This window comes from Tinamus guttatus, unplaced genomic scaffold, assembly GCF_059628265.1.
Source record: "Tinamus guttatus ecotype Peru unplaced genomic scaffold, ASM5962826v1 Tinamus_guttatus_pri_ptg000218l, whole genome shotgun sequence".
In the NCBI taxonomy this organism is placed as follows: domain Eukaryota; kingdom Metazoa; phylum Chordata; class Aves; order Tinamiformes; family Tinamidae; genus Tinamus; species Tinamus guttatus.
Window position 1 is genome coordinate 4,948,425 of NW_028288752.1, and position 13,875 is coordinate 4,962,299.

Consider the following 13,875-nt stretch of genomic DNA (forward strand, 5'->3'; position numbering starts at 1 on the left):
TGTCCTGCCAGTTGCCTGGACTCTCGATATTCTTCTATTTCGTAAGAGCTTGCTGTCGAAAGTAAGAGTGGTACCTTCCTTGTAAGTGAGCCAGTGCTGTACTTACTATGTAAGAGCTGAGTTATGAGGAACAGGATTTTGAAATGAAATTTTCTCAAATCACTTAGTAAGTACCAACTTACTTGTAAGTACCAGAAGTTGGTTGTCAGGCTTCAGAAATAATCAGCATTTTAATAAAATGCAAATTTTTCCCCCAAAAAAGTCTTTTTCTTTGGAGGTGGGGTGTTGACTTGTGCTTTCCGTGCATCTTGACTTATGTGTCTTTGTGAATACAAGGTCAGGATGTTTTCTAGAAGACTGAGAAAAAAAAAGGAAAAAAAAAGGAAGGAAGCAGAAAACTGCTTTTATACTATGTAGTCGTTTGTGTCCAGAAAGTGGAGTTTCAGTGCAAGCATCCCATTTAGTAGGTTCACTCGTGGGCATGGCGGCCTTACAAATGCTGTCCTCCCTACTGGGGCCAAACTCTTGAGACCAAAAATGAAAAAGATGAAGAAATTAGTTCTCCACAGTTAAAGAAAGGTCAGGAGGAGGCAGAAGCACTGTCCAGAGACACAGGACTGCCCTCACTGCAGTTTTCCATTTTCACATTATGAGATTTTGCAACAGCAATGTAACATATTCCCAGGGCCCAGTTTGTTGGGATGCTCTGCAGATGGAATTGAGGAAATGCTCCATAAAGAGATATCGGGGAATATGCAACTTTTGAAAGCTGGATCTATGCCCTCCACTCTCAGCGCCTCGGGGAAAGGCTTCACTGAGTGATGGAGAGGCAGGAATGTCCTAAAGCAGAGCCCAGAGCTCCAGGGTACATGGAGGAGCTCTGCCTTTCCTTGGCTTAGATGTCATCTGCACAGGCACCTTCCTTGGAGCTGGGGCCCCAGGACTCTTATGGTAGTCTGTGTGGACCAGTGGCACCTTCGGGGGTGTTTCACATGGCCACACAGAAGCATCTGTCTTTGGAAGAGATGAAACATCCTAAAAAATGCCTGTTTCTCCCCCCTGGGCTGCCAAGTGAGCCCTTGGAGATGCCACCTTTGCTGTTAGTGCAGAGCTGGTGTAGTAGATCCCTCATGGGCCTGTAGGCAGCATTATCATCACTGTAGTCCTCCTGGGGTCATTTCCTTAGCTTTGGTGATGAACTTGGGTCGATAGTCCATGTTCTTTGGGCAGCCTTTAGGAATTAACCTAACTAAAGCATCCTTGCTGCTTTGGTGGAGCAACACAGAGAAGTTCCTACTCCTCAGGTGCATTCACTGCAAGTGGACGAGCAAGTTGAGCCACGGCACCAAATTGAAGCTGAAAACCAAAGGTTTTTGGTAGCCCAACCTCAGTCTGCCTCCATGGGCAGCACCAGCAAAGCCATAGTCAAGACTGACTTCGTTTTACCATCAAAGGGACCCGTTTTAGGCTCATTTGCAGTTTCTTAGCGATTTCACAGACTGGCAATACGTATTCCCAGCACTCAGGAAATTTAAGAGAATATCGTTCAGCAAAACAGCCTTCAGCTCTGGGGAGATGAAGACCGAACACCCGCGGTGCCCAGGATAAGAAGCGATGCCACTTGGCTGGTGTCATCGCGGCGGGGGACAGCAGGACGCGTGTCCAGGGGCTGGTGACGCTCCCCGCGCTCTCACCCACCGCTCGTGCTTCTCCTCATCCTCCTTCGCCCCGCAGACAGGCAGCGCGCGCTGGGCATGCATGTATAATGTAGCAGCTCACAAAATATGTTCTTCCATGGCTTTCTTATTTTTTCCTTCCTTTTCTTCCCTTTTTTTTTTCTTTTTAAAGCCCCCAAACCACTATTTGCTGGCAGATTTTTGGCTGAAAAAATTTTTGAATTTCGCTGCATTTTTTTTTCCTTTGGCTGAAAACTTTTTGGCCAGGCGTTGCTAAACACTTCCATTTTCAGCCTAAAATTTCTGGTTTGGGGCTGCTGGGTTATGTTTGCATGTTTGGGGGATTTTTTGATTTTGGATGTAAAAGAGAGAATACTTTGGGGAAGGGGGGAAGTAATTTGGAGAAATTGTAGACAGAAGTCATTTTTTTGCAAATAAGCTTGCTAATAACCCCTGTTCTGACTGAAAATAACCCCAAACACTGATGACAACGCTCTGTCACTAATACCTAACAGCGCTGGTGCTGACAAGCTGGGCGCTCCTCCCTGCTTTTCACATTAACATATGCAATGATTTCGATCACTGTAAAGCTGCAGAGAGCTGCATTATTCAAGCGTTGGAGGAGAAAATGAGCTGTGGTTATAAAAAAAAAAAAAAAAGCCTTGCTTCTATTAATAAATTTATGATGGCCCAAAGCTTTGCTTTGGAGTGGGGTGGTTGGCACGGGAGAGGAGGGATGACCTAGGAGCCTGGTTTGGACCAAGCCCTGAGTTCTGTCGCGTGCTCCTTGTCACTCAGTGTCTGCATTTCTCTCATTTTTTGCTCTCTCTGTCCCCAGGTGGGCCTTAACATGCTGATCCAGCGAGCAAACAAGTTCACCCCCGCCACGCGTCTCCTCATCCAGAGGTTTGTGCCATTCCCTGCTGTAGGTAAGAAACCATCCTGCTTCTCTCTACTGCGAGGGTTCGCCGCAAACCTCACCGGGGTAATGCTGGCAAAACATCCTGCCGACTCCTGCCCTTCTGCCTTGTGCTGGGTTTATGTGGGCTGCAATGTGAACGCCTGGACATGGGGCTGTGCTAGTGCAGCCCGGTGTCGAGCCGTAGGTCACCGAAACAATCAGCCTTGCCTGACCACAGACTCCCCAAATCCTAGAGCTTTTCCTTTTCAAGATCCTGCTTGAATCCGTGTCAGATTAAATCCTTGAATCAGCAGTAGCACAGCTTTGTATATTTTTATTTTTCAATGAAAAAGGAATGAAATGCTCCCGAATACATAAATTTCTAAGGCACAGATTAAGCGGGGCTGAGATGTGTGAGTGTGAAAACTGCTGCTGGCTTTTCGGAGTATGAGATAAACCGTTCGGCAGTTTATCAGCGAGCTGACGAGAGGAGGAGAGCACTGGGCTCAGCCTGTGAACCTCTCTGAATCCAGTGGTTACAGCTGTCAGGGAATTATGAGTTATTTTGACTGTAAAGGAATCTCTAGTGCTCTTTTTTTTTAATATGTATATATATATACATATATAAGCTCACTTATTTACAAAGTGCAAAGATATTTTTGTTCAAAGCAGGAAGGAAATCAAGCAAGGTATTTTTTTTCTCCACTTGCTGTTGTAGGTCCTGTTCTCAAACTGTTGGGAACCCAAGGCTTTTCTTTAAAGTTTTCCTTTGCCTTTTCCATGCTCCACCTTCAGAGCTTCTTCTGAACGCTGTCCTACAGCATCACCACCCAAAGAGCATCGTTCCCTAGGCTGCTTTGTGTGGCCTCATTTCCAGTTCTCGTAGCCAAATCTGGTTTCCAAGTGGTTTAAGGGTCTGCTTGCCAGCTAGGAGGCACTGCTGACCTTAAAGGGCTGGGAGGACTCTGCATGTCCCATGGACCTCAGTGCCAAGGCCATGGCACTGGGGGACCAAGTTCATCTTAAAAGCTTCCCCCACTGATTTCATTGCATGGATGCATTAATTTCTGTGTGAGTTAATTTTATTCTTTGGCTTTGGGCACTGTAAAATAAATAGAGGAATGGCTGAGATATCGTGGCAGTCTGAGACTGGCGTGCTTGGGTGAGACAGGCAATGACATCCTTGAGTAAAGCCACCAGAGCCCTCTGTGCACCATCTGCTTATGTGAGATTTACTGGTACTCACCAATTCTGAGCGTGATCCCTTCAGTATTTCTAAAATTCCTAGATCTTCTAGAATACATATTTCTGTATTTTTAGATCTTCAGCAGGAGGGTCACTAAAATGCCTTTGAATCAGATACCTCCTGATGCTTCCTTGCCCGATGGGCTGGTCTCAAGGGTGGTTGTGGCATATGGAGAAGATGCAGTTTCTGTGAGTCCGTGACAGAGTTTGTTGCTCTGACCCTCCTACCTTCCGTTCCCAGCATATGGGGGCTTATTTCCACCAGCCAAGCAGGGAGGACCTGGGGTCATGGTCTGTAGTTTGCACCTGGTGGACAACATCTGTGGATTCTGTTACTTAAAAAGAAGCGTCTAAATCAATCCTGGTGTTTATGGAATCAACTATTTTATTCCCGTTTCCTAGTGCTGCAGATAGATGGGTTTTGTTTTCTTGGTTTTACATAAGTCACTGCAGTGTGGTATTGGATGAAGAGCAGTAAAATCCTCTCTCCTCACCCAGAAGATGATGCAGGGCTCCCTGAGAGGTCAAACTTTTCCTTTATGTCTCCGTGTTTTCTCCCGGCTCAATCGGAATGAAGCTCCGAGTGAAGCAGCAGTGATCCGCAGGAAAACCTCCAATGTCGCCGTTTTGCTGTTCTTCCTGTTCCCAGTGTATTTTTAGAGGTTTTCAGCTCTTCATTTGTGTATTCCAGAGGGCACCGAAGGTTAGTACGAGACCCGCCAGGCAGCTCCGAGCCGGGGTTTGAATCCGAGAGGCGGCTGGAAAATCTTTGCCGGCAGCTTGTTCTATTTTTGCACCAAGGTGTTAGGAGGAAGAGGTTAGGCTTGTGTCAGAATTGATTGAGGACCCGTAATTAATATGTTTAGCCCTTAATTAATTCTCTAGTTCTTACTTTATTTGTGTACTGTCGTGCTTAATTATGTGCCAGGGCATCAGGAATCGCCCGACTAATTGCTGTATTTTGTTGTTTCGGAAGCTGCAAGTTACTGCTTTGCAGACCTGGGCAAACTGCTTAATTAAGATGCTCCTGCCCATTACTTTGTAATCTGCCAACCGCAGGAAAAGGGCAGGATTTCACCTCTTACACCCAAGAGGGCAGGAGCTACGGTGAAGCTCTTGCTCTACTGACATACATACAACTAACCAGGGTTTCCCCCTGCTCTTCGGTCATACTCTGAAGGACCTTTTCCAGAGGAGAAGAGAAGTATGATGATGCCTCAGCTGTGGCGGATGGGTTCACTCCAGACTGCACTCCAGCTCCCAGGCTTGAATTCCACATTGAGGTCCTCGGATGGATCATCAGAGCCCCTGGAAGAAGGATCGGGCTAGCACAGGATCTGTGGTCCCCAGTTACTATAGTGATAAAAATAAAGTGTTAATGCTTTTTTTTCCTGCTTCGGCATCCAAAGGCAGCTTCCCAAGTCAGCTCTGCAGCCGGAGAAGGACCTGCCGGGCGATCCCGGTGCTTCCTAACTCGCTGTCTCTTGGGACGTTGAAGGCAGCGCTTCCTAAGTGCCTCCCAAAGTGAGAGTGATCTTAACAAACAATTAATCATCTAAATCAGTGCTGCCCAATGCATCTACTGGGTGTGGGAAGCTGTCACTGGCCCATCAGATGAAGACGGAGATGTCACAGTGTCCTTTATACTGGGGATGTGTGTCATTCAGAAATAAAAAATACCACACAAAGGAAGTTTTCCCCCAAATTCTGAAAATCTAATTTTCTCCCCTATTGTTTTTTTCTTATTTTCCATATCTTGCATTTGAAACCTTCATAAAATCAAATATTACCCATTATCTGCCACAGTTCATGCTTCCTCAGGATTTTACAGCAGCAGAATGGAGGCAGCAGCTAGAGTTTGGAATCCAGGGATGGGAATTTGAGGTCTCGACAACGAAGCCTTCAAAGGGGGGTAGCAACTTGGAGAAGCACCTGGAGCTGCCATGTGAACTTTAGGTCTGGAAACCACAATGAAATCACTATGAGCATCTTGTGCCAGCACTTCTCGCCTTGACCACACCACACACATGACAAAACCAGTCTCTTCTGGCACGCTGCTATCTGCTCAATCTTGACTGAAAGCTCGAAGGTTGGGGAGAATTACAAAAAAAAAAAAGAAAAAGAAGGTGGGGGTAAACTTTCTTTAAATGAAATGCCTGCTTGTTTTTTTTTTTTTTTGTTTTTAATCTTAGATTAGTGAGCTGAAGGCCTGGTAACACGGATATTTTGATAGATAGGAAGAGTGGTCCGGTACTCAGAAGATTAGCGAGAGAGACAGAGTGTGCGTGTGTGTGTGTTCCTCTCCTTCGGGAGTGTAAGGAGCATTTGTCACCACAAATCATCTTTGATTGCCTAGAGCTGCGCTCGTATAGGGCTCACCCACCCACCACCCTCAAAAAATTAGACATTTGTTATATGACATGAATTGAGATTAATTAGCGAATATTAACCCATCAGACGGCACAGAAGCACATTTTTGGAAGCGGTGGTACTGCAGCAGCAGTGGCTTTGCATTAGTTCTGATTGGAAAGTTTGCAGCAAAATGTTGTGGTTTTTATTTTTTTTTTACCCTGGAAAATGCCAGTTTGTCAATGCCAGTTGAATTTTGAAGATATTCAACTTTTCTCTTGAAAATTTCTTGAAAGATGGGATGGGGTTTGGCAATAAAGCATCACAGAGAATAGCCAGTGAGTCAGTAGTTCAGCATGTGGTCCATGTCCAAATTCCGCTTCCTCACTTATACCTGGAGTACCCCTTTATAGGAGAAAAGGGACCTGAGAGCAGAGGGCCTCTGGACATTACTTAGGATAAACTGCATGAGATGGGGAGGCCAGCAGGCCAACTGTGTGTGCCAAAACATGAGTCTTTGCCCTCAAAACTCTTCTAACCTGCAGGACTTGGTGAACAGTAGAGTTACTGACTCCCAGGCAGGGTGTAGATGTAGCAACTTGTGTGCAGGACCTGGAGGAGGGTTGTACAGGGGAAGGACAATCCCGAAGCACACTCCGTAAATCCCACGTTGTGCTTTCCCGGGATTACAGCCAGCTTTGGGGCTCCAAAAGAGGTGGCAATGTCCTTTCTCCATGCTCGTGCCAGCCATGAACTCCTGCACACCCATCCCATGCTTGTGCCCCTCACGCTTATCCTGGAGCAACTTGGCTTGCTGAGCAGGGCAGCTCCAAGTATGGGGAAATGCCCATGTCCCTTCTTGCCTCAGTACATCTCCTCCTGTGGCAGCAAATTCCTTTGCAAAAGGAATAAAAGGGAATGATCTTGATGTATTATTCTCCTCCCCAAAATCACAGCATTCACCCCTCTGTATAGGGGTGAACCCTTGACTTTCAGAAACTCCTCGGCAAACTGGTGGGAACGAAGCTGTCGGAGTATTACAGGGAAGAGAAACCTGCCATTGGATATTGACCGGGGCCCCACTGCTAATCATCCTGCTTTTCTCATCCTCAGCTAGTGCCAATATCTGCAATGTTGTCCTGATGAGGCACGCGGAGCTGGAAGAAGGAATTGATGTTTTGGACAATAACGGAAACATTGTTGGATCTTCCAGAATTGCTGCAAAACATGTATGTACCCGTGATGTTCCTTGCGAGCCTTCGACGTAAGCATGCACACAACAGGCCCCAAGGCTCAACAAATCCCACAGCTGTAGGAATTGACAACTTAGAAGCTAGAAATAGGTGAAAGTAACCGATCGTGCAGGGGGAATGATGGAAAACTTGCTGCTTGCTCTGTGACCACCCTTGCAATTGGGTGCACGCAGCCACTGCACATGCTGCTGGGCACTGAATTTTAGAGGTGACAAGCTGGGGTGTTGCTCTTAGAGCACATGATCAAGAGTAATTTATCTCAGGACTGTGTTTCCCAAAAGCATTCAAGTCAAGGCTAGGGAGCTTTTCTGAAAAACAGAAAATCTCTCAGCAGAAATTGAAGCTCTGTGGAGGAAGAAACTTGTGTTGCACAAGAACCCAATAGCTGCTCAAACTGGACTGAAAGCCTACGGATTTACATCGGAAGGATCCACTGCTTCCCTCGTGCATTCCCAGCCTTAGGATTTCTTTGTGGAAACTTGTACGCAGTTCATGTTGAATATGAAGCAAAGATAACTTACACCTTTTTCTAAATGAGGAAGACTTCATTTTCAAGTTGAGGAGCTTTTTAACCCTTGCCATGTCAAAATCACTTTCACAATTGCCATCCAGAGCTTTCTAAGGGTGGCCAGATGTTTTTAGTCTTGTGCTAACACCTGGTTTGTTTTTGCCTGTAACCTTCTACCCTCCACCATCTGCTTGCAATTATTGCGTTTTCTTCCTTTTTACATAGTTTTGCCTGCTGAGCATCCTCTGATTGTTTGAGGCAGGTTGTTTGCAAGTGGGCTTGCAGCTGAAATGTAGAGCGTGTACAGAAGCACACGCCCAGGCAGAGGAGTTAATAATATAATGCTTGGCATTTCTCTCGCTCCTTCTGTCCAAGGCTCTTGAGGCACTTCATAGACAGCAATTATGTACAGATTTACAGTCTTCTGCAAGAAATGGGAGATCTCTAATATATCTCCATATTGTTGTTTAACAGGGAGCTTAAAACAATCTGTTGGAGGGCTCGGAGACACTTACTTGAGCCAGTTTGCCTAACTTACATTACTGGCTTCAAGACCCTTCCTCCTCTCTCCATGCTAATGGTGTAGGAGAATACAGACAAGACAAAAATAAATACTGAAAATGAAGGTACAGTAAATGTCATTTAGGTGGAGTTCAAGCACCAAATTGGGAATCTGAGAACTTCCACTCAGCTGCCACCTAATCCTGATGGTTCTTCCCAAACAGAGCAGTACCTGGCAGGTCCTTAGTTTTGTAATCTGCACCTTTCCAAGACATTCTCCCATTTTGGAAGGTTTGAGCACTGTGAGCGTGTTCAGCATTCCCATCCCTGCTGCCCTAGATCTTGCAGAGAACCAGGCGTACGGGCGTCTCCTCCCAGGCGGGAGATCAGGACTGCCCATAGCTCAGCCTGCATGGGGGTCTTTAACTTGCAGAATATGCCACACAGCTGTTCTGCCTTTTATTTCTATCCCCAGGCAGCACTAACGTATTTGTGTAGGAGTATGATATTTGGGTACTTTGGGTCATGCCGGCAAAGTGGGGAAAGCCCGGGTGCCTTGGAGCTGCGGAGCCCTGTGACCAAACCTGGCCCAAACCCACCCGGTGACACAGCAGCACAAAACCAACTTGCACACAGATAACTGAGAGCAAAGTTGAAGACATTTGTTGACACGTTCGTTCACACATGCAACACCAGAAGGGCCAGCCAAGACATTTCCGTGCCCACACGCTGGCAGCTCGGTGCAGGGGCATCCTGAGCTTCATTTTCAATGTCTTGGGTCACTTTGTTTGTTTTTGCTTTGCAGGCACTGCTTGAAACGGCCCTGACTAGAGTGGTCCTGCCGATGCCTATACTGGTTCTACCTCCAATTATTATGTCCATACTGGAAAAGTAAGTGTTGGACAGTATGAAAGCAGGTGGCTTTTCATGGGGAAGGGAGAAAAGGCGCTTAATAGATGTTACTCATTGATACTGTTTAGCAGTTGTCTATCAAAGACTTTTTTTGCTTATTACAATATTCATTTCTCGGCATCTTTGACCGTTCTTGTAGACTGTTGACGTGTTGTGTTGGTGGTGTTATTTTAAATAATCTTCTGAGACTCTGCAGCAGTTTGAATAACCCTGTTCTGTAGGGTCAGTGTGAACCAAAACCCTCCGAATTCAGTGGAAAACTTCACAAATTTTCAATCCTCCGTTTTGCAAACATTCGAGCTGCCACATGGGGTCAGACTAAAGGTCTTCAGCACGATGCTCTTTCTGACGGGAAGATCAGTGGATAAATAGGGATAAAGGATAAGAATGGAGGCAATCGTACTGCTGGAGGCCTGGGTGGCTTTGCAAGGCTCCAGCTTGGGGTCGTTCTGCCATTGCACAGCCAGACCAGGCGCAGCATCGACGCAGGAGCTCTCAGGGGTTTGGGATGTTTCACCCAGGCTCCGTGCCTGGACCCTCTTGGCCGTGTCACTGCAGGGCTTGACTTCTGTGAACTTGCCTGGACCCTGTTTGAACCACATGTACTTCAGGTAACGTCCTGGGGCTCTGAGCCACACTCATGGTTACGCAGAGTGGGGAAGAGCACTGCCTTCTGTTTGTTTAAAACTTCTCTGACCTCTGAATTGGCAGCTTCCTTCCTCTCTTCTGGTGGGGGACTGCAAAGAATAAGCTCCTTTCACTTTCTCCATTTCGTTCGTCATTACAGGACCTCTGCCTTGGTCTTCTCCTTCCTACCTGTCATCTACATTCCTGTGTCAGTCCCGGGGGCACCCGCATGGTGACCAAAAGGAAGAGCGATGGAGCACTAACCTTCACGAACTGGGCAGAATTTTGCTTTCCATCACTCTATAAGCCAGGGTCTCCCCTGAGAGATGTCTCTGTGAAGCCCCAGTGCTCCAGGAGAAACACTGCATTTCTGGTAGCACTTCTGAAGAGTTGACAGGACAGGACAAGGTTATTACCTTGTGTCCAATTGTCCCATGTCACTGGTTTCTAATGAAGAAATCAAAGCACTATGAGCATGGGCTCTTCTCCCCACTTTTTGGTCCTCCACATCAGCTTTTTCCTCTGCTCAGAGATGCTGTAAGCATCTCTTTGGAGTCTCTATTTGGAGTCTGGCTGGTGTGTCCTTACCCCATGTCCTTGCACTCCGGCAGACCAGCAGACTTGGGGCAAATGGCTCTCACTGGGCCGTGCATCTCCCCAGGAGCCCTGGGAGACTGATCATGCCCTGAAAGATGGGACTGCTAAGGACTTGCTGTCTTTGTCCAGACAGCGGAGCTGGAAGCACTTTTTAAACAAACTTGTTGATAATGGCAGCTCTGAAGCACTCTGCTGACAAAGTAAATAGCAATTAGGATGATTAGATATTGACCCTCAGCTTCGCTTGGCCTTGTTTGCTCTTGTAAAAATACCCGAGGGCAATTCTCTGTCCCTGGCAGAGGTGTGGAGGGCTTTTCTGCAAATGTTGAGTCTCCATTTCAGTGTCTATATTTAAAATACATGTATATATCGTGCGTACCCCTGTAGCACCCAGAGCCTTGCACCAAGGCCAGCTGATGTGTGTGAGCTCCAACCTAAGCAGTGAGGGAGGTGAGAGGTCTGGGTTAGTCTAGCTTTGCAGGCTGGGAATGGAGGGCAGAGCTCTCCACTGGGGAATGACCTTCCTTTCCTCTGCGGTGCCTTGCAGCTTGCTCAGTGTCATATGCATGATGAACAGGAGCTGTCCTGTTTCTTTGGACCCCAGCACCTCAACAGCTTCTCTGCTTTAAACTTGGACACATTAATCTAGTCTTTATAATCCCATCAAAACTGCTTTGCTGCTGTCAGTCTAAAGAACCTCTGTTTTCACCTGTCCACATGGCAGACACTTAAGAAATGCCACAGTTTTGTGATGTTTCCTACCCCGGAGATCTTTCTTTCAGTCTTTCTGTAGCATTAAGGCCTTTCACCGAAGTGCCTGTGTGTGTCACTGCTTACTCAACACGGCCCTGTGTTCTGGTGGAGCTGTGGCTTGGTGATTAGCTCATCCGAGAAAGATCTTCCCAGAAAATAAACTCTTTTATGCCTGTGATTCAAAGGCTCTATGCTATTCTGGTTAACAACACACACACAAATCTGCACGTGCAAAAACACAAAGTTCATAGGTTCCAAGTCAGTGAAGAATTGTCTCCAACAGGAAACACTGAGGACTATCATGGGTCTTTCAAAGCATCAGTAAGCTCAAATGAAGCTATTAGTAAAATTTATTTCGTTTGTGGACATGATAACTTTGGTTATAATAGGATGCAGTTTACTCAGTGTAACTGTGCTCCTTGCAAGAGGCTTGAAATTAATTTTATCTGTCAAACTAACATGGAAATATAAGATGTTGTCCTTGAAAAGTTATTATTTTCAGTGATAGAAAGACCTAATTAAGATTTGCATGAGAACCCTTTTCTTCTTACCTCCCCCAAAAGAGGTTCTGTAGAAGCAAAATATACAGGTACTGATTTTGCTTGCCTAAATTCCACTTCAATCTTTGTGCATACTGTTTTATTTTACACTAAATACCTCTGGGTTTCTGGAAGCCTGTCAAGGAGCAATAACAGGCTTAGGAACGGGGTGAGCTTTGGCCAAAGAAATGCAGATTGTGGTCCAAAAGATGCTCATATGCCCATTTTTGCTCTAGGACATGTGGAACCATCCCTCTGATTCGGAAAGTCTCCCTTTTCATATCTGAAGGATTCATGGTCCAGATACTGACCCATAGATCTCTTGGTGGTTACTGAAGGACACAGGTGGAAGTGGATTACATTTCAGGAGATATAGGATGCTCAAGAAACCCAAAGCAGAGAGTGCACTCTTAAGTCATCTGGGAGGCAGGAGCCCAAGCGTTTGAAGCAGGAGTGTTTCGGGTTGGATCCGAAACAATAGAAAAATTAAATCTGTCCCAGCCAACATTGCATATATCAATCTTGTTTTCCCAGTTTGATTGGGGAGGGGGCTGTGAAAAGTTCAGCTTTTTAAATTTAGTGCAATTTTAGTTAGATGAGGGCTTTTAAAATGAGAGTCATATTGAAGCATGTATTATCAATTTATTTATAGCAATCCTGACAGTGTCTATAAATGAGAAAGATGAGGGTGACAGCTCATTACTTGATGGCTGGAGATCTGGAATCAGGAGTCGCAATCTGGATCCTGTGCTTGAGGTGGTGGTGAAGGCGGAAAGCGGCTCTCCTGCCTCCAGGAGAGGTCCAGGTGTAACTGGGTGACGGTGCCGACGCTGTGTGGGCGTTGAACCACCTGAGGAGCAGGCTGTGGTGTCCCAGCAGTGGTTTTCCGATGTATGGAAAACCTGCTCCCTCGTTTTTGCCTCAGTATTTGAAAAGTTTTATTTTAAGTGGCCAGTTCCCGGTCGTCGTCTTTCCTCTTGGATCCAGGTCTTCCCTCTCTCTCAGCCATCTCTCCATCTGCATGTTTTAACTCCCCCAGCTGCCTCTCTCGTCTCTTGTGCCATTTTTTTCAGCTCTCTTGGCTTCTCTCATCTCTTTGCCTGCTGTGTATTTTAACTCCCAGGGCCGCCTTCTCTGCTCTCCAAGTAATTCAATGTTACCTCCCACTGCTGAGCTCCGTAGCGTTCCATTCTTTCCCCATGTTTCATGCATTTCCTGCTGCTTGGACGCTCTGTTGAAGCAGCTAACATATAGAATCAATGTTTATTTTGAGACTGCATATGCCATGCGGGGAACACGGTGTCAGTTATTTTGTGCAGATGTATTCTCATTTAAGTTTTATAAATAATATCTATGTTGGCAACTTTAATACAGAAAAATATTGGTTTCACATCATCTCTAAGATGAAGGAAATTCATCTACGGGAGGCAGCTGACTTTAGAGCAGACAGTGGGAACTTCATCACAACCTTTCCACAGAGGAGAAGAAGGTGCAGGAACAATTATGTCCATTGGACATAAGCATTGGATCTCTTGAACTTCATACATTTCATGTTATTCAGATGCTGGTGCAAATCTTTTTATCTGATGGTGATTAATGAAAGAATGAGAAACAGCACAAGTTTCTTGCAGAAAGCACCTGCCATCTTCCAGCCTTCTCCATCAGTTTCTGTCCAGCTTCCTACTTCTTGCAGAGTTGGAGCCCATCATCTAGGCAGTCTTGCAGACCATCCATGCAGTCTTGCAGACCATCCAGGCTGTCCAGGTCTCGCATATGCAAACACAGGTTCCCTGGCAGCCTGAACTTGTGGTGGAAAGAGCCCAAATTCAGTGGACTAGGTTCTCATGGTCTGGATAAGGGGCCACGACAGCTCAGTCCACCACTAGTGTCTTCTGTGGATGCCTTGGACTAACAGCCATCAGTGGGTCAGTGGGGACAGGAGAACATAAGCTATAAGCTCTTCATCCATAAGACTTTTCCCCATCTTACAGCAGAAGTAACCTCAGAGGGTCTG

General features: G+C 46.1%; 1 protein-coding gene across 2 annotated transcripts in view; it reads left to right on the top strand.

Annotated features, from left to right (window-relative positions):
• SFXN5 (sideroflexin 5) overlaps positions 1-13,875 on the top strand; it is a 92,712-nt gene that overhangs the window by 56,705 nt on the left and 22,132 nt on the right. For both annotated transcript variants that reach the window (XM_088524987.1, XM_088524988.1), the window contains exons 10-12: positions 2,515-2,605; positions 7,285-7,400; positions 9,239-9,324. In XM_088524987.1, the coding sequence (XP_088381113.1) occupies positions 2,515-2,605; positions 7,285-7,400; positions 9,239-9,324 (293 nt within the window). The remainder of the gene's footprint in view (positions 1-2,514; positions 2,606-7,284; positions 7,401-9,238; positions 9,325-13,875) is intronic.